General features: G+C 35.8%; 1 protein-coding gene across 1 annotated transcript; it reads left to right on the forward strand.

Annotated features, from left to right (window-relative positions):
- Positions 1-12,844: 12,844 nt before the first annotated feature.
- Positions 12,845-15,302, forward strand: LOC121245958 (probable pectinesterase 67). Its single transcript, XM_041143894.1, has 5 exons — positions 12,845-13,335; positions 13,467-13,629; positions 14,240-14,446; positions 14,543-14,790; positions 14,993-15,302. The coding sequence occupies exons 1-5, from the start codon at positions 13,052-13,054 to the stop codon at positions 15,144-15,146; spliced, it is 1,056 nt and encodes a 351-aa protein (XP_040999828.1). The 5' UTR covers positions 12,845-13,051; the 3' UTR covers positions 15,147-15,302.
- Positions 15,303-26,317: the final 11,015 nt, after the last annotated feature.

Raw genomic sequence — 26,317 nt, forward strand, 5'->3', positions numbered from 1 at the left:
TGACTCCGACTCCGACTTTGTTGGAGGTCGAATCTGACCTACGACACTGACTTCAATTCTCATAGCCTCTGATCCGAATCCGACTTGTCGGAGAGGAGTCAGATTTGAGCTTTTTTATTGGGCTTTTTTTCTTAGCCCATTTGACAATTTTGAGCTTTCACTAGATTTTTGGGTTCCTAGATTTCAGTTTTTTTTAAAATTCTAAATTTCAATTTTATTAAAACATAACCAAAATTTAAAAAAATAAATTATTGTATAAATTAATGTTATTATACATTAGTATTATATGTTATTATATATTAATGTTTATACATTAGTATTACATGTTACTATACATTGATTATTATACATTACTAGTACATGTACTTATTATAGATTAGTATTACATGTTATTATAAATGTATATATTTATGTTTATACATAATACATTAGTATTAAATATTATTATACATTAGTTATTATATAATTAGTATATATCTTATTATATATTAGTGTTTATATGTTAGTTGTTATTATACATTAGTGTTACATGATAGTAATAGTTAACAGTATGGTGTTTAGTATACTAAACTATTATTATTCAATTTAATCTATTTATATTATAGTATAAGTATATTATTTTATAATAATTTGCTCATACTAGTATATTATTGAATTTAACTAACTATATAAGTTATAGTTATATAATATATATGATTAATATATAAAAAATACATCTATATTTATAATATATATATATATATAATTTCGGAGTGGAGTCGGAGTCAGTACATCGCTACCTCCAACTCCGACTTTTTTGGTGAAAAAAACTCTGACTCCGACTTATTGAAGTCAGAATTGAGTTAGTACGGAGTCGGAGTTAAATTTTTGAATTTTTGCTCAACCATACCTACAATGGGAATCTGACAAGGGGACATAGTTTCCCCATATATTTTTCTTTTATGTCTAGAAGGACTGAGTGAACTTCTAACTCAAGTAGAAAAAAGAAATGAGAAAAAATGGGTGAAGGTTTCTGAGGAAGGCTTGAGGATTAATCACTTATTTTTGTTTTATAGATGCAACATTGAGGAATAGAGAAAGACACAAAAGTTCTTCTTGACATATGAAAAAGCTTTTGGCCAGTGCACCAACACACCAAAAATAATTGTCTTCTTTAGCTCTAATACAAATCAAAGCAATAGAGAGCAAAGTATAGCTATTTTAAGAACATCAAAGAGGATGTGGCAAAGCATAAAGAATTGGAAAAATAACTTCCTATCTCAATCTAGCAAAGAAATCCCACTGGAAGCAATGATTCAAGCCAGCCCCACACATATGGTGAGTGTTTTTAAACTCCCAAAATTCTTGTGTAAGGGGATCACTTCAATGATAGTAAAATTCCGGTGAAATTGTCAAAAAATAAAGAATGCTTGGGATTCCAAGATCTAGAATGCTTCAACATGTCTTTGCTAGCACAACAAGTCTAGCAATTCTTACAATCCCTCTAGCCATTAGCAATCAGAGTGTTCAAGGAAAAATATTACAAGAAAACTCAGATACTAGATGCCAATCTAGGTTACAGACCATCCATGTCTTGGAAAAGTATCCATTTTGCTATTGGTCTACTCCAAAAGGGTCTTATGTGGAGAATGGGAGATGGTAATAGCACCGAGCTCTAGAAATATAAATAGTTACCCCAACCTAATTCATTCAAGGTGCAATCACAAGTTAAAGTCCTACATGAAGAAGCAAAAGTTCAGGAACTCATAGACCCAAATACGGGATGGTGGAATACCTCTCTCATTCATGAAGCATTCAATAACAAAGAAGCAAATATGATATGTGGGTTTCAGTTTGGCTCTGTTTGGATGCTAAAGGTATCTCAGATAATCTGTGAATAATAGTGAAATATTATTGAACTGTTTGTGAATAGGGATGAAATAGTTTGAGAATAGTTGTATTCTCAAACATACTCTAATCAAAATACTAGAATCCACAAGTTGATCTTACATTGAAAACGATTCCTTCTCAATTAGAAGTGCTTACCATCTCGAAAAGCAGCTAGCAAAGGAAGGATGGAGAGTGCTCGACCAACGGCAAGAAAGGACTTTTGAAAGCAATTTGGAAGTTCAATGTTCCAGGATTGATAAAGAATTTTCTATAGAAAGCATGCCGCGAGGTTTTACCTACAAAAAGAATCTTGCATAAAAGGAAAATAACAAAAGATTCCTTATGTCCTATCTATCAGCAAGAAAAATAATAGTTTGTCATATCCTTTGAAATTGTGCAAATGATGTTTGGTCAGAGGGAAAAAGCAACATTCATAAGAGATCAAATTACTCAAACAATTTATTGGATCTTTGTGACCAATTGCAGACTCATTACCATAAGGAGGCTTTGGACTGGATAACAGTTACAATAAGTAGGCAATGTTTTTGAAGAAACTCTTTCATCTTTGGAGGTACCTTCACTAGCTCAAGATAGATTGTTAAATCTGTCGAAGGGACAATAATAGATTACTATATGGCAAAAAAGTGAGCAAACGGTCCTCAACAGTGATATAGCAGGGGTAACATGGATCAAACCAGCTACTAAGGTTGTCAAGCTTTACTGGGATGCAGCTATAGAGTCCAAGCAAAAGTTCATAGGATTGGGAGTCATGGTAAGAGACTCTGAGGGGAAGCCTTGGCTGTGATGCACACATAGGGCTTAGCAAAAATCTAAAAATCCGACTCCCAATCTAACTTCGCTTCAACTCTGCTCCAACTTTGCTCCAACTCCAACTTCGTTTTTTCAGAGTCAAATTTCTTTTTTAATTTTTTAGTTAGAGTCGGAGTCAACTTCTGACTTTGCCCTTCGACTCCGACTCTGAATCCGATTTCAATATTGTACATATGTTGTAAAAATATATATTTATCTATATATTTATCATATATACTAGTATAGTTACATAGTTATATAACTAGAACTGAAATAGTTAAATTCAATAATATACTAGTATGAACTAATTATTATAAACTAATACACTTATACCATAACATAAGTAGACTAATGATAGGTTAGTAAATGTAAACATCATAATACTATTGCCATATAGAATCAAGTCTATAAATAAGTTAGACACTAGTATTTAAATAAGTCTAGTATAATAAATTAATAACACATATACTAATTTACTAAAGTATAATAACATGTACTTAGACACTAGAAAGTCTAGTGTATAATCAAGTTAGAAATAAGTTAGACATTAGTATAATAATATGTAATTAGACACTATAGTATAAGTGTTGTATAGAAATAAATAACAACTAATAAGTCTAGTATAATAAGTTAATAACACATAATACCAATATACTAAATTATAATAATATGTAATTAGACACTAGAAATAAGTCTAGTATATAAATAAGTTAGAAACTAGTATATTGTAAGAACATGTAATGTTATATTATAATATCATGTAATTAGTTACTATAATATAAGTCTAATATAAAAATAAGTTAGATATTAGTATAGAAGTAAATTAGCAGGGAATGATTTAGTTTTAATGTTTAAATTTTTTGAAAAATTAAAATTTGAAAGCTTACAAAAAAATTCTTTCTAAATGAGATAAATATGAAGCTAAAAAAAAAAAAAAAAAGAAGCACAAAGTTGTAAGTCCAACTCCGACTCCTCTCCAACAAGTCGGAGTTGGATTGGAGCCTACACAAGTCAGAGTCGTAGTCGTAGTCGAAATTCAGATTTAAATTTTAACAAAATTGGAGTTAAAGCCAGATTTAAAAAAATCCAACTTCGACTAAGTTGATACTCACCTTTATGTGCGCACAAATTCCTTTGATAACAGAACCTAAAGTGGCTGAAACCTTAATATTATGGAAAGCGATGGTGTTTTATCGAGACCTGGGTAATTAGAATGATATTATATATTACACTCTTACTACATTTTACAAACACGGTACGGTTTATAATTACCCTTAGATCATCTATTACTTTTTAAAAATAAATTTAAAAGTTGATAGATAATATCACTTTATCATAATAAATAAAATAATATATATTCGAACCGTAGCCTAAAAAGCGATCGATAATTAGTGCGGCTATTGTGTTTTAGCCTAGATCATTAAAACAAATGATAGTAAAAATCAATGATAAAGCGCCTAATAATTAATTAAGAATACTTTATTAAAATAAATTATTAATGATAACCTGAATCATTTCAATAGACTATAGTATTTACGATCATTAAAAGATGGTATGGTGGGGGATGATCATTAAATAATATATATATTTATATATTTTATCTGAATTTAAATAATAATAATAATTGTGTGAATTAAAGTTATGTACACATCATTACTCATAAGAACCTAAGAGACGTTGATGATCCGCTTGGTTAAAAGCAAAGCGCGCGCACCAACTGAAAGATGGTATGGTGGGGGGATGATCTACTTTCTCATTTGTTTTTTTACCAAATTTCAAGCAAAAAGAGAAGGCAAGCTAGCTAGCTAGCTACTGCTACAAGACAACTTTTGTGCCCAATATCCCACCAAGGTAGGCGTACGTACGTGTTGGTTTTCATTGATTGTTATCTATATTATCTGCACGTAACAAACACTACAATTCTAATCTTTTTAGGGGACCAATTGTTATCAATTTTGTTATGCAAATTCGCATTGCATATCAATAACCATAAAGGCATGATGAGTGTGAGAATTATATATATATATATGCTTCTATGCATAATTGGTTGGCGAAACATAAGAAAATTGAAAGGTAACTTAGAATATTTTTTGTCGTCATATTCCAAATTCCTAACTTATAAAATTTTAGAACTTGAAAGGATCAAAATATTTTCAAGTCGGTATGTAGAGCACACCATCCACATCACTTAAATAATAAGATTTAATTTGTAAAATTTAAATTTTATCTTTCAAAAGTGAGTCTTCATACTTTGCCTTATAGATACTAAACAAAAGTGAGTCTTCATTCTTCAAAAGTTCCCAACCTTATTTTGCTAGGAGAGCCAAATTAAACATCCTTAAATTTTTAAATCTCATCCCACCTTGAAGCTTAGAATTACACAACTTTTCCTAACTAATCCAATGAATCTTCCTCTCCTGATATTGATTTCCCCACCATAATTGAGCCATCAAACTCTCCAACTCAGGGCATAAAGACTTAGGAAACGAGAAACAACTCATAGCATAAGTCGGAATAGATATTGCTATAGCTTTTATTAGTACCTCCTTCCCCCCTTGTGATAACAAATTACCTTTCCACAATTAAAGTTTTTGCCACAATCGTTGTTTAATATTGGAAAAAGCTTGTTTGTTTGACCTACCCACCATAAGAGGAAGTCCCAAATACTTCTCAAATTATTGTATATGACTACCCCCCCCCCCAAAGCTGTATTCAATAAAGAATGAAGCTTTTCAGTAGTATCCACATCCGCCTTACAAAAAATATACTATCATCTACAAACAACAAATGATTGACTCTCGGGGCCCCTATACAAATTTTATCACCCTCAATAACCTCCTTGCCAACCACCCTTTTTAACAAACTGATAAGGCCTTCTGTGCATAAGAGAAATAGATAAAGAGACAAAGGATCTCCCTGCCTAATTCCTCGAATTAGAATAATAGGACCTTTAGGACACCCATTTACCAAAATAGAGAAAGAAACTGTTTTAACACACTTCTTGACTAAATTAATTAGTCCTCTAGCAAAACCAAAAGCCTCCATCATTCTTTCCAAAAACAACCACTTCATTTTATCGTATGCCTTACTCATATCAAGTTTGAGTGACATAAAACCCTTTCTTCCTTTTCTCTTATTTCTCAAGAAATGTAGCAACTCATAAGCTATCATAATATTATCTGAAATCTGTCTACCAAGCACAAAAGCAAATTGAGTCTCCGAAATAATCAAACGCAGCACTTTCTTTAACCTATTTACAATAACTTTTAATAAAATCTTATAGAGCACATTGCAAACTCTAATTGGCCTAAAATCTACAACTTTAGTTGGACCATATTTCTTGGGAATTAATGTAATATAAGTATGATTTAAATTCATATGGAACTCTCCAGTATTCAAAGCCAAAAGCACTGAATCAATAACAAACTTACCGATCACCATCCAATACTTTCGAAAGAAAACTGAGACATTTCATATGGTCCAAGAGCCTTCGATGGATGCATCTGTTTAACAGCAACTTCAACTTCCTCAGCCACATATGGTTTCATCAATTCCGCATTCATCTCCTCAGTCACTCTAACCTCATTCTTCTCTTTTTCTTAATTGCCCTACAATCTGTAGAAAGCAATACTTAGTAGAAGTGGGTAGAACTAATTGTTTACAGATTATATTCAATGTCGACTCTCTATGGGATGTGTGATTTGATTTTTACCAACTATCTAAGGCCTCGTTAACTTTCACAAAACATCTCATCTCATCTCATCTCATCTTATCTAATCATTACAATTTTTTCAAATTCCCACACAAAATAAAATAAACAATTCAACTTTTTCAAATTTCAAAACAAAAATAATATTAAAAGAATATATTCTAATAATATTTTATTCAACTTTCAATTTTTATCTCTAAGTGAGTTTGATGAAAACCACCATACTTGTAAAGTGGTGAGTATTTTCCATTTATATTGAATTACAAATTGCATGAAATAATTACATATCAATTACATATCAATTGGAGGACAAATAAATGGAAAGTATATACAAAAGAATCTCCTAGAATTAGGGGTCAGTTATGTCACATATGGCAAGCCTTAGATTAAGGCAAAGTATCCTTAACACCCCCTGCAAGTTGAGCGTCGGATTGGAACGAACGTGAAGCTTGGATCGGAAAAATTCAAAAAGAGTTTGATGAACACTTTTTGTGAAGATGTTGACAACCTGTAGGTGAGAGGGCACATACTGCATGTGAAGTTTGCCAACGACAACAAGTTCCCAAAGAAAATGATAGTCTAATTCAACATACTTGGCCCGCTTGTGAGAAACTGGGTTGGAGCTCAAAAAAATGACACTTTTATTGTCACATAAGAGAAGAGGCCGTTGTGGAATGGGAACATAGAGGTCACGAAGGAGATGCATAAGCCAAAGAAGTTCGGCTACAGTTTGCGCAAGAGCACGATATTCAGATTCACAGCTAGAACGAGATACAGTAGGTTGCTTCTTAGCACTCTAAAAACCTAAATTGTCGCCAAGATAAATAGAGTAGCCAGAGGTAGAACGAAGAGTGTCGGGACAGCCTGCCTAGTCAGCATCAGAGTAAGCAACTAAAGCACCAAGAGTAGCAGATGGGAGAAATGTAAGGACAAAATGGAGAGTGCCCTTGACATAGAGAAGAATACGCTTAACAGTAAAAAAATGATCTTCAGTTGGAGCATGCAGAAATTGGCTGACAGAGTTGACAGCATGAGCAATGTCAGGACGTGTGATGGTCAAGTATTGGAGTGCGCCAACGAGAGACCTGTAAAGAGTGGGATCCGAAAACAGAGGACCATCAGCAGATAGGTGATGGGAAACAACCATGGGAGTATGGACAGGTTGTAGTCAAGTAATTGAGCTTGAATAAGAATATTTCGTGCATATTTTAGCTGACTGATAAAAAGACCATCTACAGTTGGCGAAGCTTCAAGGCCAAGAAAGTAACTGAGAGGACCCAAATCCTTAGTGACGAACTCAGAATTTAGCTTACAAGTAAAGCTGTTAAGAAAAGATGAGTTGTTGCTAGTAACAATAATGTCATCAACATAAAGAAGCAAATAGATAATATCAGACTGCTTATGGAAGACAAATAGAGAAGTGTCAGCACGGATGCAAGAGAAACCAAGTTGAATGAGCAAAGAGCTGAAGCATTGAAACCAGGCACAAGGAGTTTGCTTGAGACCATAGAGAGCTTTCTTCAACTGACAGACATGATTAGGGAAGCGATGATCAATGTACCCAGGAGGCTGTTCCATATAAACATTTTTAGTAAGAGTATCATTGAGGAATGCATTCTTGACGTCAAGTTGATGAAGAGACCATTTGTTGGTCACAACAATAGAAAGCACAACATGAACAGTGATAGCCTTGATAACAGGACTAAAAGTGTCAGTGTAGTCAAGACCAGGTACCTATGTATAGCCCTTGGCAACAAGGCGGACTTTGAGACGTTCAATGGATCCATCAGGTAGATATTTGGTCCGGAACACCCATTTGGAGCCCACAATGTTGGTGTTTGCAAGTCGAAGGGGCAAAATCTAGGTGTAATTATTTTGCAAGGCTTGAACTTCTTCATCCATGGCGACAAGTCAAGTAGGATCCTTAGCAGCAGATTTGAATCCTTTAGGCTCATTAAAGACAAGAAGAACAGAAAGAAATCCTAAGGATCCCAAGACACCAAGGTTCGCTAGATGGCGAGTTTTGAAAATACCAACTTTAGCTCGTGTGAGCATATGGTGAGAACCTAACAGAATTGCAAGAGCAAGAACATGAGGAACGATCTGTGTCTTAATAGAAGGCAGGTTAGAAGCCGGGTTGCGGCAAAAAGGGACCTGCAAAAGAATCAGTAGCCTACAAAGACTCGTCCACTGGGTCAGTACAGATAGCACATGGGGTAGATCCAGATTGAATAATGTGCGGGGAATGGTGTACAAGGAAAAAAGGAGGCAAGTCTGTATGGAGAAGATTGGGTTCCATAAAGTTGAAAAAATGTAGAGAGGAAAGAGGCTGAGCCTGGGGGGTATCGATGAAAGGGAAATGATTTTCATCAAATTGAGTAGTTCGAGTGATATATAGCCAAGAGGTGATGGGATCAAGGTAGCGAAACCCTTTATAAGAGGAACTGTAACCCAAAAAACTGCGGAAAATACTGCGAGGAGAAAATTTGTTAGGCATATAATCACGCAAACAACGATAAATACGACAACCAAAGGGATGAAAATTTTCATAATTCGGAGAGGAACCATATAAAAGCTCAAATGGTGACTTACCTCCATGAAGTGGTGTGGACAAACGGTTGATGATGTAAGCTGCAGTGCTGAAGGCGTCAACCCAGAAGCAAGGAGAGAGGTGAGAGTGGAAAAGAAGGGCCAAGCCGGTCTCAGTCACATTGCGGTGTTTTCATTCAGTACCACCATTTTGGGCAGTGTATATGGACATAAAAGTTGATGGTAAATGCCGGAGGTATGAAGATGAGCTTTGAAGCAATTGCTAGTAAATTCGGCCCCGCCATCACTTTGAAAAATCTTGATACAAGCATAATATTGATTTTTCACAAATTTTTGAAAATGAGTGAAAACATCATAAAATTCATATTTGAATAAATTCATATTTGAATTTCAAAGGATAAAGCCAAGTGAACCATGAATAGTCATCAATGAAGAAAATGTAAGAGGCGAATCCCAAATTTGATTTAACGGGGTAAAGGCCCCATATGTCGCAATGAATAAGATCTAACACATGAGACGACCTATGTTCATTACGTGAATAAGGCAAACTATGAGTTTTTGCAAGTTGACATGTACTATTCAATACTGGAGAGGGCAATAAAGATGTAAGATAAAGATGTCTTTTTTTATTTAAATAAGAAATAACAAAATGATTCACAAGTCCAAGATGAGCATGCCATAAATCATATGAAGCATGTAGAGATTTATTCTTAAGGGCGGATATAAAAGTGCAGTTGCCACGCTCTAGCACATCTAAGCCTTCATCTCTCTTACCCATTGCCACCACCCTTCCTGTTTGACGATTCTGAACAGTGAGAAGATTATTAGTAAGTGTAACAGATAAAGAAAAATCAGACGTTAATTTACTAATTGAAAGAAGATTTTTGGTGAGGTGAGGAACAACCAAGACATCTAATATATGAATATTTGGGGTAGGAGAGAGGATATCAGTATGTGTAATGGGTAGGGAGGCACCATTCCCTACAATTACTGAGTACTTACCCCTATATTGATTGGACTGGTCGTAAATGGATGAGTCAGTGGACATATGGGCCAAAGCCTCAATATCCAAGAACCAATCAGAGGCCTTAAATTCACATAGAGAGCATGAACCAATGAAGGCCTTGGCAAGATGAGCACTAGACTTGTTGCGTGCATACCATTGGTTGCACTGATTAGCAAAGTGACCATCCATTCAACAAATTTGGCAGCGGGGAGGGTGGCGCACTTGACCAGAGTGGGAGTGGCCTCTGTTTGAAAAAGTGCGGCCATGACCATTGGTTCGACCATGCGAGTTGCAGGAGAAGTTCCTTTGGTTCAACAGCTCGGGACTGTAATTTGTGGCAATGAATGCCGCAGGAGGAGGAGAAGAAGTCTCAAGAGACTTCTGAAAAATCTCAAAGTTCTCAGCTTTGGAGATCAAATAGGTAAAACAAAAGAGAGGCGTGAGGGCCATTTGCACAGTGGAGAAGCTCGAGAAGTCAGAGCCGAGGCCACAGAGGAACTAGTGCACCTTATCGGTGCCATCAACAGGCTGACCAATCGCATGGAGTTGGTCACAGATGGCCTTGAAGGCTCGGGCATAGGCAGCAACAGAACGTGCGCCGCTCTTCATCAGCTAGAGATCGTCTTTGAGGCAAAGTTTGCGGGCCTTCGAATGATGGATGAACGTGTTCTCCAAGGCGAGTCAGACCATGCGTGCGGTGGAGAGGCCAATGACCTCAACCATGGCCTCCTCAGTGAGAGTGGAAAGCAGTAGGCTTAGGAGGCATTGGTCATCAGCTTTCCACCCCAAGTGTTTGTCATTTGGCTTGTGAGAGTTGGCAGGTTCAAACCGAGGTGGTAGCACAATGGTTCCATCAACATAGCCCAATAATTCTTGGCTCTCAAGAAGGGGAATGGGTTGGCTCTTCCATAGGAGATAGTTGGTGGAAGAAAGCTTGATGATCACCATGTGAATCAAGGTGTTGAAAGGGAGAAGGGTGGGGGAGGATTCAGTAGCCATAGAGAGGGAGGATGAAGGGATCGAACGAGGGATGATAATCCAGTTCAGTTCGTGATACCATGAGAGAGTTTGATGAAAACCACCACATTTGTAAAGTGGTGAGTATTTTCCATTTATATTGAATTACAAATTGCATGAAATAATTACATATCATTTGGGGGACAAATAAATGGAAAGTATATTCAAAAGAATCTCCTAGAAAGGCAAAGTATCTTCAATAATCTTAATTCATCTCAGCTCATCTGTGAAAACAAACGAGGCTTTTGTCGACAAAGAAGTTTTCCACAAGTGTATGCCACGTAATTTAAAGAAAATTTTCTCAATCCAATAGTTTCAAGAGTATGAACATGAAGTCTCAAACCAAGAGCATGTGGTTTATACGGCTTGTCCCAAGTCGCATAATACTAAAACTCAATAATAGTCTCTTTTCGATTTAGTGGTGTTAGGGACAAAACTGGCCAGTGTGGCCACACATTAAGTGATGATGGGATAGGACCTACACAATATGGGGACTGACATCTTCAAAGAAAGGAAAACTAAAGGATCATGTTTCTTCTTCTTCCTCCTCCCTTTTACCTTAGCCAACTTTTGAGTTAAGTAGTGATGGGGGCCAAAAGCTACAACTCAGACCCACACATTGAAGATATAATTAATAAAGGCTTGGTAAAAAGTAATATTGATGGGACAAAACTTGCACAATAAGAAGTTGAACATCTTCAAAGAAAGGAAGACCAAAGAGTAAGGTTCATCTTCTTCTCTTCCTCCATTTATAGATTTCCACACCATTGAAAAGGGCAAGCTAGGTTTTTTAAGTAACAGACAGTTTAAGAGAAGAAGTGCCTGTATTAACACCATATATAGTAGATTTTAGTATTTTACACCCCAAAGCCATCGACATAGGAATGTAGACCACAAATGAAACAAGTACCAGCACTACCGTGAGGGCAAAGCATGACCATCAAACCAATTATTAGCCACCAGATTTGGAAAAAACAAAACAAAAAGGAACCAGCAATTAGTATAATGCTTGTCGATACCATCTAAAGCAAATAAGGAATGCATATTTAATGTCACTATTAAGGTGTGTTTTGTAACCACCCAGCCGTAAATGGAGAATGAGTCATTTCCGGCCCACAGTAAAGATTCGAGTCTCAATTGGTGTGATTTGGAGCGGCCATGGGATTGTATCCCTTCCAGTTACAGAGACAAAAATCATGTCATATACACAAACATATATACTTAAGGTAAACCAATTATAGCTCTTAGTCTGGATTAGGCCAGTAACTTATTGAGTTGTGCGAGGCTACCGCCCAGCTTTGACCGCTAGGCGTACCACCTAGCACAAATGTGTGTTTTTATTATTTTCTCATTTTTCTTTTCATAATTTTTGAACATGATTAAATATTTTTAAAATATTAAAAATATACACCAATACATTAAAAATCATTTTCTTTATCATTAAGGTAAAAAAAAAAAAATTAAATCTATAAACGGTCAAAATGAAGGAGCAAACTAGCATTTTCCTAACTTATTTCCGACATTAAACCGAAGTTTTTCCTTTCTTTCTGTCCGATTTTTATGAACTTATTGTTGGCCACCATCATTATGTAACAGGTTATATATTATGCCCTTTTTAAGTACTGTCCAGCCTAAATTGGCCGTAATCAATTCCTGACCCAAGATGGCCAAGAGAAAGAGCTGTCTGTCTCTTTATTATCGGTCCATTCGGGGGGCCTTAAAAGATCCTGTGCCTCACATTATTAGCTTAATTTGTTCTGATACATATTGTAAAAGTATAAAAAAATCAAGTGTTTTGGTGTCATAATAACTAAAATTACACCAAATGAAAACAGTAAGTATATATGAACCACAAAAGGATCCAATGGAAGCCCACCAAAATAGGGAGCCTTTCCTAACAAACTTTCCCCATTTCATATTCCAACACTCAATTCTACCTTCCAAACAAGACTACGCCCCAGAAAATGAACTGAAACCTCTTCACTTAAAGACCCCAAACTAATTGGTTTTTAACAAAAAATATTTCACATAAATATTTAACCTCCAAAAACTCTGATTCACCAAAGCAAAGGCCAACCCCAGGAAGTATCATGTCTTCCTGTTCTTGGCCTTGTTCAGCTCTTCCTAGAGCAATTCATATTGCCTTGGCAATCATTTTTGTAGTCTGTGTCTCCTTTCTGGATCATGTCAATGGAATGGACGCCAAAACAGTGATTGACTCTCCTTTATTGACACAAAAAATTGGCACCAACCGCACGATAAAGGTCGATCTCAATGGCGATGGAGACTTCAACTCTGTCCAAGCTGCCATTGATTCTGTTCCTGAAGGCAACTCTCAGTGGGTTATCATTCATCTAAGGAAAGGAGTCTACAGGTATTTCTCTCTCTCTCTCTCTCTCTCTCTCTCTCTCTCTCTCTCTCTCTCTCTCTCTCTCTCTGCGTCGGCATACGTGAATGATGATCTAATACCATGCATGCCATCTATGATATTTTGATTAATGGCAGAGAAAAGGTGCACATCCCAAAAAACAAGCCCTATATATTTCTGAGAGGAAACGGGAGAGGAAGATCAGCCATTGTATGGTCCGAAAGCTCTTCTAACAACGTGGCTTCTGCAACTTTTAAGGTCGAATCCCCCAACTTCATTGCCTTCGGTGTTAGCTTCAAGGTAATCCATCTTTTTTTCGTTCTTACAGATGTTTCTTTCTTTAATATTATGTGATATAGCTAAATGGTACTCTCTTAACCATTTAATCTGCATTTTTGGAAGCCAAAATCGTACTTAAAATTAACTCTACACCTTTTTTTCTGCCTAGAACTTCCATTTTCGACTGTTAATATGCTAATTCCCCATTTACACAAACAATTCGCTTTCTAATGCCTTGACTTAACATGCTTTGAACGTTTAAAATTATGTTTTTATTTTTTCACATAAAACACTTCTATTTTGGAGACATGCAGTAAAAAAGCATATAAAATGTTATAGAAACAAAAGCTTCACTCAAAAGGATCACCAAAATAGTTCGATTTTCAACCATAATTAAATAATACTTCTTCTTATTAGTCACTATTCATTCACACACCTTACACCTTATGAAAAAAGAAAAAAAAAAGTTGTTAGGTGTGGGGTGTGGGGGGTGAATAGTGGCTGATGCATAGCAAAATCCGTAATTAAATCCCTGATCTACTTCGGCCGCCTTGGGGAAATGATCAATCTTAAATTTGCCTTCAATTTTCCCCTTTAACTTCTTTGTTTTTTGGGTCTCCAATTAATGCAGAATGAGGCTCCCACAGGGGTTGCTTATACCTCACAGAATCAGTCAGTGGCAGCATTTGTTGCCGCAGACAAAGTAGCATTTTACCACTGCGCATTCTTCAGTACACACAACACCCTCTTTGATTACAAAGGCAGGCATTATTACGATAACTGTTACATCCAAGGCTCCATTGACTTCATCTTTGGCCGCGGCAGATCCGTCTTCCATGTAACCATAAATTTCATGCAGTACTCATTTTCGCCTCTTTTATTCTTTACTCAAATTAATTAATGATATGTACAAATTGTTTATGTGATCATGCAGAGCTGTGAGATCTTTGTAATATCAGATAAGAGGGTGACGATTCATGGATCAATCACAGCTCAAAACAGGGGAAGTGCAAATGAGAATAGTGGGTTTGTTTTTGTTAAAGGAAAGGTGTATGGCATTGGTGGTGTGTATTTGGGAAGAGCTAAAGGTGCACATTCCAGAGTGGTTTTTGCACAGACGTACCTCTCTAAGACTATTGAACCTCATGGCTGGACCAATTGGAGCTATGACGGCACCACAGAGTAAGAATTCCTTACCATTTATTTTCCTACAGATTTTCCAACCCACCTAACTTTTGTAAAATAACCAAGTATGATAAAAATAAATAAAAAAATAAAATATTTTTTTTTAAAAAAAAGGGTCTTTAACCGAGATTAAACCAAAAAAAAAAAAAAAATGTTCTGAGTTCTAACATCGAACACATTGTGTGCATGATTAAAACAGGAATCTATATCACGCGGAGTTTGAGTGCCATGGACCAGGAGCAGAGTCAGAACAGCGTGCTCCATGGTCCAAACAACTCACTGAGAAAGAAGCTGCCCCTTTCCTATCTATAGATTACATCAACGGCGAGGAATGGCTGCCAGTTTGGCTATGAAGAATTTCGTCCTATATTATAGCCACTAGAAAGAGAGAGAAACTTTCTTAAAAAAATGTTGCGGGGGTTACAGATGACAAGCATGCATTAGCTGCTGATCCCCCAGTTTAAGTTACATGATTCATATGATAATTTTGCAATTCTAGTGTTGTAAAAGTGATATGAATCTATGGGAATGAAATCTCTTGAACCTACAATCAATTTGAAAACTCACTCAAAAAAACTAAAATCAAGTCAATGGATGGAGAACCTAAACCTGTTGAGAACTCGTTTCAAGAACCTAGATTATATTAAAATCTAGATCCATTGAAAAACTTGTCTCAAGAATCCAGATTAGAATGAGGAACGCTACAAAAGTTGTGATTTACCTTTGATAAATTCAAAATTTCAATCAAGAACAAGAGGAGTAAACTCAACTCACAAAGAATAAATTCATCAAATTTCATAAACTAATTAAAATAAGGCTACAAATAGTATTTAAACCAAAACCTAATAAAAACCATAGCCAAAATAAATCTTCATCTTCCAAAAATACCCCTGAATGAATAATGCATCGACTACAGTAATTTCTTGAAATCCTAGTTCAACAAAATAATAACTTTTCCAACATGCCCTTGAATAGATGCCCCCTTAAGTCCTCATAATAAACTCAATTATTCTAAACTAATAAAATAAGTCATTTAAATGAATTAAGCAAGTTGAAAGCCTTCAAGTGCCCAAAGCCTTTAAGTCATGTTATTGCCATCTTCCATAACTTGTATCAAATGAATCAAAACTGGATCTTCATCCTTCAAGCCCATCTTGAATGTTGGGCTCTAGCTAGACTCGTCCCAAGTGGATTGCACCAATCGTTGCATTGTCTCCTTGATCTTTTTGGCTCTTGACCTTGAAATTGGCTCATCTGGAACTTGCAAATGATCTTTAAAATTAGGTTCATCTTGGTGCCCATCATTCTCCCTCTCCTCAAAAGGATTGGACCTCGAATCTCTACCTGCATCAAACGGAAAAAGGTTAGTAACATTGAAAATAGCATAAACATGGTACTTACCTGGAAGTCCACTTGATATGCATTATCATTAATTTGTTCAAAATTTTGGAAAAATCTATTCAAGCTACTCCTCTCATCAATAGGTAAAGGCATTAAATTTAAAGGAGTAAATGGATAAAATCTATAAATAATTTCAAAATGTGAAAATTTAGTAGTAGTATGAACACTCTAATTATATGTAAACTCAATGAATGGCAAACAATACTCGCATAAATGTTCATGAAACACATCTAAAGTCTTCATTACACCAAAATGACCACTCCAATTATATGCAAACTCAATGAAAGGCAAATAATACTCCCGCAAACATTCATGCAACAAGTCAATGAATGGCAAATGATACTCACATAAACGTTCATGCAACACGTCTAAAATCTTCTTTACTCCAAAGTGATCACTCCAATTATATGCAAACTCAATGAAAGGCAATTTATACTCCTGCAAACATTCATGCAACAAGTCAATGAATGGCAAATGATACTCCCACAAATGTTCATGTAACACGTCTAAAATCTTCTTTACACCAAAATTACCTATCAAACCAAATCTATGCACAAACAACTCACGCACAAGACTAGTAGGCTCACAAAGTCTATTCTCTTTAATAACTTTGCATCTAAAATGATGACAAGGACATATCTTCTTTCTAAGGCATCAACCACAAAATTTTCCTTACCTTGTGTGTACTTGATTACATGAGGAAATGTCTCAATGAATTGCACCCACTTGACATGCATTCTATTTAACTTACCCTGTCCCTTCAAATGCGTCAAGAACTCATGTTCTTCAAAGAAAGGGTGGGTAGGGATTGTCGTACCTAGCACAAAATCAATGTAATACTCTATCTCTCTAATAAGTGGCAATCCACTAAACACACTGCTAGGAATCATGACATCACATCTCTGTAACAAAGAAACAACAATACTAGGTAAAGAGTCGTTAAATTCGTTAGTATAAAAGCTTGTCTTAGTATAAAAGCTCACTTTTATCTTTCTGTTTCTCTCTGCAATCTCTCTTTAATTTTCCTCTCGTGGCTCTACTCTTTTTTCTTGACTTTCAGCCACTTCTCTATTTTTTTTTTCACTCTCTCTTTCTCTTGATGTTTCGGTCTCATTCTCTTCTTTCCTCTCACTCTCCTTTTCTTTTTCACTCTTTTTTTTTCTTTCACTCTTCTCTTTTTTTGAACTCTCGGCCTCACAATTGTTTTTCAACTCATTCTCTCTTTTTCTTAAGATTTCAACCTCACCATCATCTTTTTTCTATCTCATTTTTCTCTCTCTCCCTTTTGGTCTCACTATTTCTTTTTTCCTCAATCTCATCCTCACTTTTACTCCCTCTTTTTTTATCAATCTCACTTTTCAGCTCTGGTTGGTCTTCATGGACCTGTGTTGGAGTTAAAGAAGCAAATTTGATTATTTTTTCATCCTTTTCAAAACTGTAAATGTTCTTTAACAATCATGGACCACTTTCCTATCATACTATCATGGCTTCCCCAACAAAATATGGTCAGCATGCATAAACACTATATTACAAAGCATCACATCCTGGTATTTACCAATTGAAAAAGAAACTAGTACTTGCTTATTTACCCTAACCTCCCCACAATCACTCAACCACTATAACTTGTATGATCTAGGGTGTTTCAAGGTAGGTAAATTCAATTTATCAATTAAAGTAGTGCTAACCAAATTAATACAACTTCTCCCATCAATGATCATACTACATACCTTGTTGTAGATGTGGTGTTTCAAGGTAGGTAAATTCAATTTCCCAACAAAAGTAGTGCTAGCCAAATTAATACAACTCCTCCCATCAATGATCATACTACATACCTTGTTGTAGATGTGACATCTAGCATGAAAAATGTTCTCTCTATGTTGTTCAGTATCATCCATCCTAGAGCACGTCTGGCAACAAGAGACTCATTATACTCTTCATTCTTATACTTATGTTCAATACTAGGCTGACGCCTCCTCCTATCTCTCATGCCTTGTAGATTTCTAATTACCACTTCTTGATGATCCATCTTATCCCTCACTTCACCCAACACCAAGTTTAATCGCTCAAGCTGTTATTGCATGGCTTGCAACACAAATGATGAGTTATTTGCCATCCCCTTTGGTGATGAGTCACTCCTATGAGGCATCGTAATGTGTTACACAAAAAAAATGTTAGTGAAAAACCTTACACACTCTCTTCCATGTTTACACTCGAATAATGACAGTTCACTCGTGTTCTACTCTTAATTGACTTTTTCCCGATAATAGTCTCACATTCTCTTACATTTTACCTCAATAGTTTTCCTGCTCAAGTTCTTTAAGAACTAGTTGAACTAAATCAAGACAATACAATCTTGTATTATTTCAACCAACAATAGGTTCAAGAAACAAAAACAAGAAACAATGAATGAATAAAATGACACGAGACTCAATAAATTGATATGAGGGAAAGAGTAATTATAAAACAAAATACCAACTAGAAAGATGTATTCAGCCTCCTTGATAATAAAGCACAATCAACAAATGTGTTTCTTTCTCTTTGTTATACCTATGTAGCAACCTTTGAATATGCTACATTTTCTTTCTCTTTTTTTTTTTTTGCTTTTTTTTTTTAATTTTCTTTTCTTTTCATTTCTTTTATTTTATTTTATTTTCCTTTATTTTCTTTTCTTTTCTTTTCTCTTCTCTAATTCAATCCACAACCAGTAATATTCAATTGTGAAAATCAAGCAATTAAATTCAAACATACAAGAATGGACAATGAAGTAGAAGAGAATCAATGGAACGGCACTTCAAGCAATTGAAAAACTTAGGGAGATGCAAGAAACCCTAGAATTTTGAAACCATGGGTGATCCAAATTTTAGCCAAACCAAAGACCCTAAGAATTTCAATAGCCTACTTTTTGTTTCTTTTTTTTGTTTCTTTTTTTCTTTTTTTTTTTTTGCAACCCTATAACAATGGAGCCCTAGAATTAAATTTACAGATGCAAGAATTAAAAGATAGAATCAGATCTGATTGGAAACCTTGCTCCGAATACCAAATGATATGAATCCGTGAGAATGAAATCCCTTGAACCCACAATCAATTTGAAAACTCACCCAAGAAAGCCAAAATCAAGTCAATGGATTGAGAACCTAGGCCCGTTGAGAACTCGTTTTAAGAACCTAGATTATATTAAAATCTAGATCTGTTGAAGAACCTGTCTCAAGAACCCAGATTATAAGGAGGAACGCCACAAAGTTTGTAATTTACCTTTGATAAGTTCAAAAGTTCAATCAAGAACAAGATGAGTAAACTCAACTCATAATGAATAAATTCATCAAATTTTATAAACTAATTAAAATGAGGCTACAAAGAGTATTTCAACTAAAACCTAAGAAAAACCCTAACCAAAATTAATCCCCCATCTTCCAAAAATACCTGTGAATGAATAGTGTTGCGGCTACAGTACTCGGCTACAGTAACTTCTTGAAACCCTAGTTCAACAAAATAATAACTTTCCCAACATGCCTTTGAATAGGCGCCTCCTTAAGTCCTCATAATAAACTCAATTATTCTAAAATAATAAAATAAGTCATTTAAATGAAGAGTGACGTTTCCAGCCAGTCCGGCTGGTTTTAGTATAAAAACAGCCCTCCACTAATTATATGCCACATCAGCTATTACACATAATAGAAACAAGATACACCCACAGAGAATCACAACCACACACAGCCCTCTTTCACAATTTCATACTCAGTCCGTCTCGTAGCTCAGATATAGACAACGCCCACAGTTCCGACTCCCACGGTTCCGTCATCCACCTGACTCCTCAGTCCATCTCTTGTCGATGCCAACCTCTCATTTCGACGCCCACCTCGACGCCCACAATTCCGACACCCGCACATCTCATCTTCAGAAGTTGTCCCCATTCATAGCGATTTCTCATGGCAAATCGGCTCGATGAAACATGGGAAGGAAGTAATGTAAGCTATTTTATTGTTAATCTTCATTGATTCGTTCTATTGAAATGCCCTGTTTTGACACACACACAGAGAGAATCCCAGAAAATACTATCATAAAACCCCAAGCTAAGAAAAATCAGGCAGGCCCACATTCAAAGAAAAAAATAATTTTTTAAGGTAGAGAATACCTTAGAAAATCATATTAAGCATTGGTCAATGCTATTGTATGAGTGAGTCTTTTTTTTTTTTTTTGGGTATACTACGAATGAGTTACCTCATAGGCATAATAGCACATTTTGATGTTTTTGTATATGATGAATGTAGGATTCGATCTGATCTGGTAAGGTAAACGATATATAGTTCAAAGGATATCAAGAATGTTATGACATTTGAACTATAAATTCTGGGTTCTATATTCCATAGAAAACATATCCCTGCATGCAAGAAAAAGATCACAACAAGTAAGTTTTAATCAATGTCAGTGCTTTCTCCTAGATCCAAAAATTTCTTCTCCTTGGTTTTTGTAATTTCGAAAACCAGAAATTCTAGTACTATTCTTATTTCCCAATTACCACGAGGAAATTTCAATAGGTTGGCGAGGATATTACATTGAGTAGAGGGAATATCTATCATTAGTGTGTGTTAGATGAGGATTTTTCTCATTATTTTGCGCAGTTCCAGATTTGCATGTAAAGTAATTCGAAATAGAATATCCATCATTAGTGTGTGTTAGAATAGTTAGTGTGTTAGTGTTAAAATCTCACATTGTTGGAGAATGTCTCTTGTATAAATAATGATTTTTTAATGTTGTGTTTTGTATAGAAGGAACAAATTTATTGGTTTGATAGTGAAGAACGTGAGGATGGGGTGAATATTGAAGATGGTATTGATGTTGAAAATGGTATGAATATTGAAGATGATATTGATGTTGAAAATGGTATGCATGTTGAAGATGGAGTGAATGTGGATGGAGAAGTCAATCCAATTAGTGGTCCACTGAAGCCAGTCATTGGTATGTTATTTAACGATGTGGAAGATGCCCAAGTATTTTATAAGGAATATGCAAGATGAAAAGGTTTTGCAATTCAGACAAATCATACTCGATTGTCGAAAGATGATAAAAAATTATGTGCAGTAGACTATGTTTGTACAAGGGAAGGATTTCGGCGGGTAACTCGGAAAGCAAAAGAACGAACTATGCCTAAACTTGCCGAGACTAAGATTGGATGTAAAACTTTGATGGGTATAAAAAAAGATGGTGAAAAATGGATAGTCAACAAATTTGTAGTTGGGCATAACCATGTTCTACTTACACCGAGAAGTGCTAGTTTCCTCCATGGACACAAGAGAGTTACTAAGGTTCAAAACAAACTTATAATGACTTTGAATGAGTCCAGTGTACCGACAAGAAAAATCATGTCGGTGTTGAATAAAGAATCAAGTGGTGACTTCAATGTTGGTTGTATTGGGAAGGATGTCGAAAATTACTTGGGAAACAAAATATAAAAGTATTTGAAAAGGGGGATGTGCAATGGTTATATTCCTATTTTCTGGAATGACAACTCAAAGAACCTGGGTTTGTGTTCTCCATACAAATAGATAAGGATGGATGTATGAGAAGTTGTTTTTGGGCTGATGCTCGTTCAAGAGCGGCCTACCAATATTTTAGAGATGTTGTCACGTTTGATGCCACCTACCTGACCAACATTTATAAAATGTCATTTGTGCCGTTTTCAGGAGTTAACCATCATCATTAGACCATTATGTTTGGATGTGATTTGTTAGTTAATGACACAGCCGAATTATATACATGGTTACTGAGAACATGGCAAGAGGCAATGCTTGGGCGTGCCCCTTCAACTATAATTACCAACGATGACAAAGCGATGGCGATTGCAGAGGTACTCCCAAATACAACTTATCAGTTGTGCTTATGGCATATTCTACAAAAGTTTCCCGAACACTTGGCTAATGTATATAACAAGTTTTCAGACTTTCAGAAAGATTTTTGTCATTGCATTCATGAGACAATTACCACTAATGAATTCGAATAGAAATGGGCTTCGATATTAGTGAAGTATGAATTAGGAGAAAATAATTGGCTGCAAAATCTCTACATCCGACGAGATAAGTGGGTTTCGGCCTATTTGCGTTCAACATTCATGAAAGCATGAAAAAATTCTTTAAAGACTATGTTCGTTCAAGCACTATGATTAGTGACTTTGTTCATCAGTATGAAAAAGCTCTAGATGCACGTTACTTTAAAGAGAAAGAGAATGATGTGCGGACGAAATCTACCCGTGCGATATTGAAGACACGTCTTAAAATTGAAGAGGAGGCAGCAAAAGTTTATACAAGAAAGTCTTTTATGATCTTTCAGGATGAGTTGTTCAATAGTCTACTGTACCTAGTAAGAAAGTTGTCCAAAGAGGATGAGAGCAAGACATATGGAGTCGCAACTTATGGTAAAGAAACACCTCTTTACCACGTGACATTGGAGGGTGATGAAGGACATGCCACATGTACATGTCATATGTGGAAATTTATGGGGATTCTCTGTAGGCATATGTTGTGTGTTTTTGGCAAGAAAGCTAAATTAAATAGATTACCACAGCATTATGTTCTGGAAAGATGGACTATTACTGCTAAGAGTCGACCCATTCATGACATACCATGTCCTGAAGGGCAATTTCAGCAATCACTAGATGATCCTATGCTGAGAAAAAGCAAGACGATGATACAACTTTATGACATTGTCGAACTTGGATCGCAGTCAAAAGCAAAACACAATCATCTCACCCGTGCACTGGAGAAGGTTCACCAAGAATTACTTGCAATGGAAGATCACGTCGATACTCAAGAAACACATTTTTCAGATAGATGTGATACTTGCAATGATGATCGAATGCTTAGAAGTCAAGTTGTATCGAACTTTTCACAAACCGTCTAGGATCCTCCACGGGTGCCAACAAAAGGTCAACCCAAAGCTTTGAGAGCGAAAAACCCAAAGGAAACGCAAACATCAAAGAAAAGACACTGTAGTATTTGCAAGAATGAGGGGCATTCTAAAAACAATTGTCCTTCAGTAAGGTATAGTTGTTTTGCAATTATTTTTGGTTTCTTGGTTTTTAATTGAATAAGTTAAAAAAGTTTGTGTTTTGTTGTTGTTTATGTAGAGATCTTGGGCCAACAACTAAGAACATTTCACATCATTTGGATTCCTAGTGCAAATTATCGTATACTATGTATGTGCAATATTTATCTTTTCTCATGTCATAATGAAATAATTTATCCTCTAGTTTCATCCGTGTTAATTTAACCCGTGTTTATTTTTATTGTGACAGGGAGCAACACAATGGATTGTGAGCTTTGAAGAGTAGCATTGAAGATTTTGCAGCTTTTATTTTTGTATGAATCTAGAGAACTTGAATGTAGTGGTGATTTATTTTTGTATAGAAGTTGAATGCAGTGAAGAAGTATTTTTATATGCATCTAGAGAGAATTGTGTAGCACCCTATTGTAGATGGGAAATTCATGCGGGAAAGTCATTCATAAACTAATTCAAAAGAAGTTTTGATATGGTTTTATGGACTACCAAATGGTAGATGGGAAAGTCATGTGGGAAAATCAAGAAACTGTGTTGGTATGATTGTTGATTACTACTGGAATTTGGTTTGATAGTAATGTTCAAATAGTTGGACTTTAAATTCATTGGTGTTATAAGCAGTTGGAGTTTCTTCTAAATTTTTCCATGAAATAAGCTGCTTCGGTACTTTTCCTACCTTATTGATTCCAAGCTTTGCACCTGGTAGTCATGTTCCATTTACACACACATGCACACACATAATGGCATCACCATCACACCCAACAACAACAAGAATTCATGTAAAATCTTTAAAGTTGCACAATAACTCCAAACAGCCATTCATAAACTAAATTCATAAGCTTTTACCAATACATTCAATACATTCCAAACAGTCAATACATGTCCAAAACTTACCAATACATTAATCACATATTCAATACATTAGTTGTAGCATTGGCCGACACACATTGTCGTTCTTTAGCAACATAAAAAATATAGCACAAAATATGAAAAAAAATAGCCACGATATGATCAACACTTTCAACATTCCCTTGTACTTCTTTTCCATTGCTTGCAATTTGGATTGTTCGATGCCTACACGTTCATGAAGTACCCTCTCGTTCCTTCGTTCAGCTAACTCTAACATTAGCTTACAGCAGTTGTTTTGGTCACTTTAAAGATCAATCCATTCAAAAAATTGACATTGTGTTTTGTTTTTATAGTTTGGACAATTGTAAAATCTTCTACCAAAACTGTTGGCTTTTCCAGAAATCCGTAGTTTTGCTCGAATTCCACAATAGCAAAATGGTCTCTCCATTGGCACTCTATCTTCCCCTCTTGCAGTCCAAGAACTTGAGCTAAAATGAGAATCATAAAATGTTATTTTCTGTCATAATGTGGAAAAAAGTAAGCACTAATAGATTTTTCAGATAGTATTATCTACGGATTTCTACATGTACATAGCTTAATTGGAGACTGCTTGGTAAAAATTTAGAATGGTCTTTTTTATACTTGAGATACTCTGCAGATATTCTGATAGTACATTGAGGGAGGTTGTTTTAAAAAGTTGATCAAGTGAGTACAATTGATAGTATATCTACATACACAAGAGACAACCCTGTTTGATCAAACCCCAGTAACTGGTACCCATAGTCCAAAACAATTCACACAAAGATTCCATGGTACCCATAGGCCAAACAAATTACCAATACCTGTATGTGTTACTTACTTAGACCAAAACAATTCAATAACCGGGAACAACTGTGCAAACTATATATCAATATCACTGTGCAAACAATTCACACGAAAAGCATCCAATCTATTCATGGAAAAGCATCAATCACTATCAAAAAGATCAATTTCTCTCCTACATAAAAGCGGCAATCACTAACATCCATATTGATAAAAAAAACACACACACACAATGGATTCATTCTTACTGATAAAAAAAAAAAAAAAAAAAAAAAACTACTAACATCCTTACAGCTTATATAACTTATTCACTTTAAATAAAAATGAAGAGTTCCATAAATGAATTACCTACTCATTCCGCACCGTATTTCCAGATTTTGTGGTATATTCAGCCAAAAGCTCAGCAGACGACAACACTAACAGATCGGTTAGCCTCTCTTCTTCAACAAAATCATGCTCAAAGCTGCTCAACTCAACGAAAATCATGCTCAGCAGCCAAAATCATGCTCCACTCAACGAAAAACAAAGAAGAAGATGAGAGAAATAAGAGAAATTACTTATTGTTCTGTCGCAAAATTATGGGGTCGTTCCACCACCACCATCGCGAGATTGGTTCTGTCAAGCTCGCGGGGCCTCCACGGGGCAGGTCGTTTCACCACCACCGTCGAGAGATGGATGGGTATCGGCCGTCACAGAAAGGGGGTAGGCTGAGAGGGGCTTCGATTTATTTTTTTTGGGGGTTAGGTCACACAAAAGAGAGGGGGGCACGAGGGGGAGACGACAAAAGAGGGTATCGGCTATCACAGAATGGGAGTGGGCTGAGAGGGGCTTCGATTTCATGTTATTGGGGGTTAGGTCACACAGAAGAGAGGGGGGCACGAGGGGAAGACGACACAAAAGACTAAAGAGAGGGGGGGAGACGAGAGGGATAGATAGAGGCGCTTCATCGTATGCATCTCGGTCACACAGGTGAATGTGTATGCCTCATACGTGGCATCACAGGATTGGCGGGCTATTTTTATGCGTTTATAAGCCCGACCGACTGTAAGGTATACTCTTAAATGAATTAAACAAGTTGAAAGTTTTCAATTGCCCAAAGCCTTTAAGTCACGTTGTTATCCTCTTCCGTAGCTTGTATCAAATGAATCAAAAATAGATTTTTACCCTTCAAGCCCATCTTGAATGTTGGGCTCTTGCTAGACTCATCCCAAGTGAATTGCATCAATTCTTGCATTGTCTCATTAATCTTCTTGGCTCTTGACCATGTAATTGGCTCATCTGGAACTTGCAAAAGATCTTAAAAACTATATCCATCTTGGTGCCTATCAAAAAGTTTGGTGAATCTTGCTCGATCGTTGGCAATGTAAAATGCAAGTGTAGTAATATATCATCAAGCTTTCAA

The sequence above is a fragment of the Juglans microcarpa x Juglans regia genome, chromosome 1S (genome assembly GCF_004785595.1).
Source record: "Juglans microcarpa x Juglans regia isolate MS1-56 chromosome 1S, Jm3101_v1.0, whole genome shotgun sequence".
Classification (NCBI taxonomy): domain Eukaryota; kingdom Viridiplantae; phylum Streptophyta; class Magnoliopsida; order Fagales; family Juglandaceae; genus Juglans; species Juglans microcarpa x Juglans regia.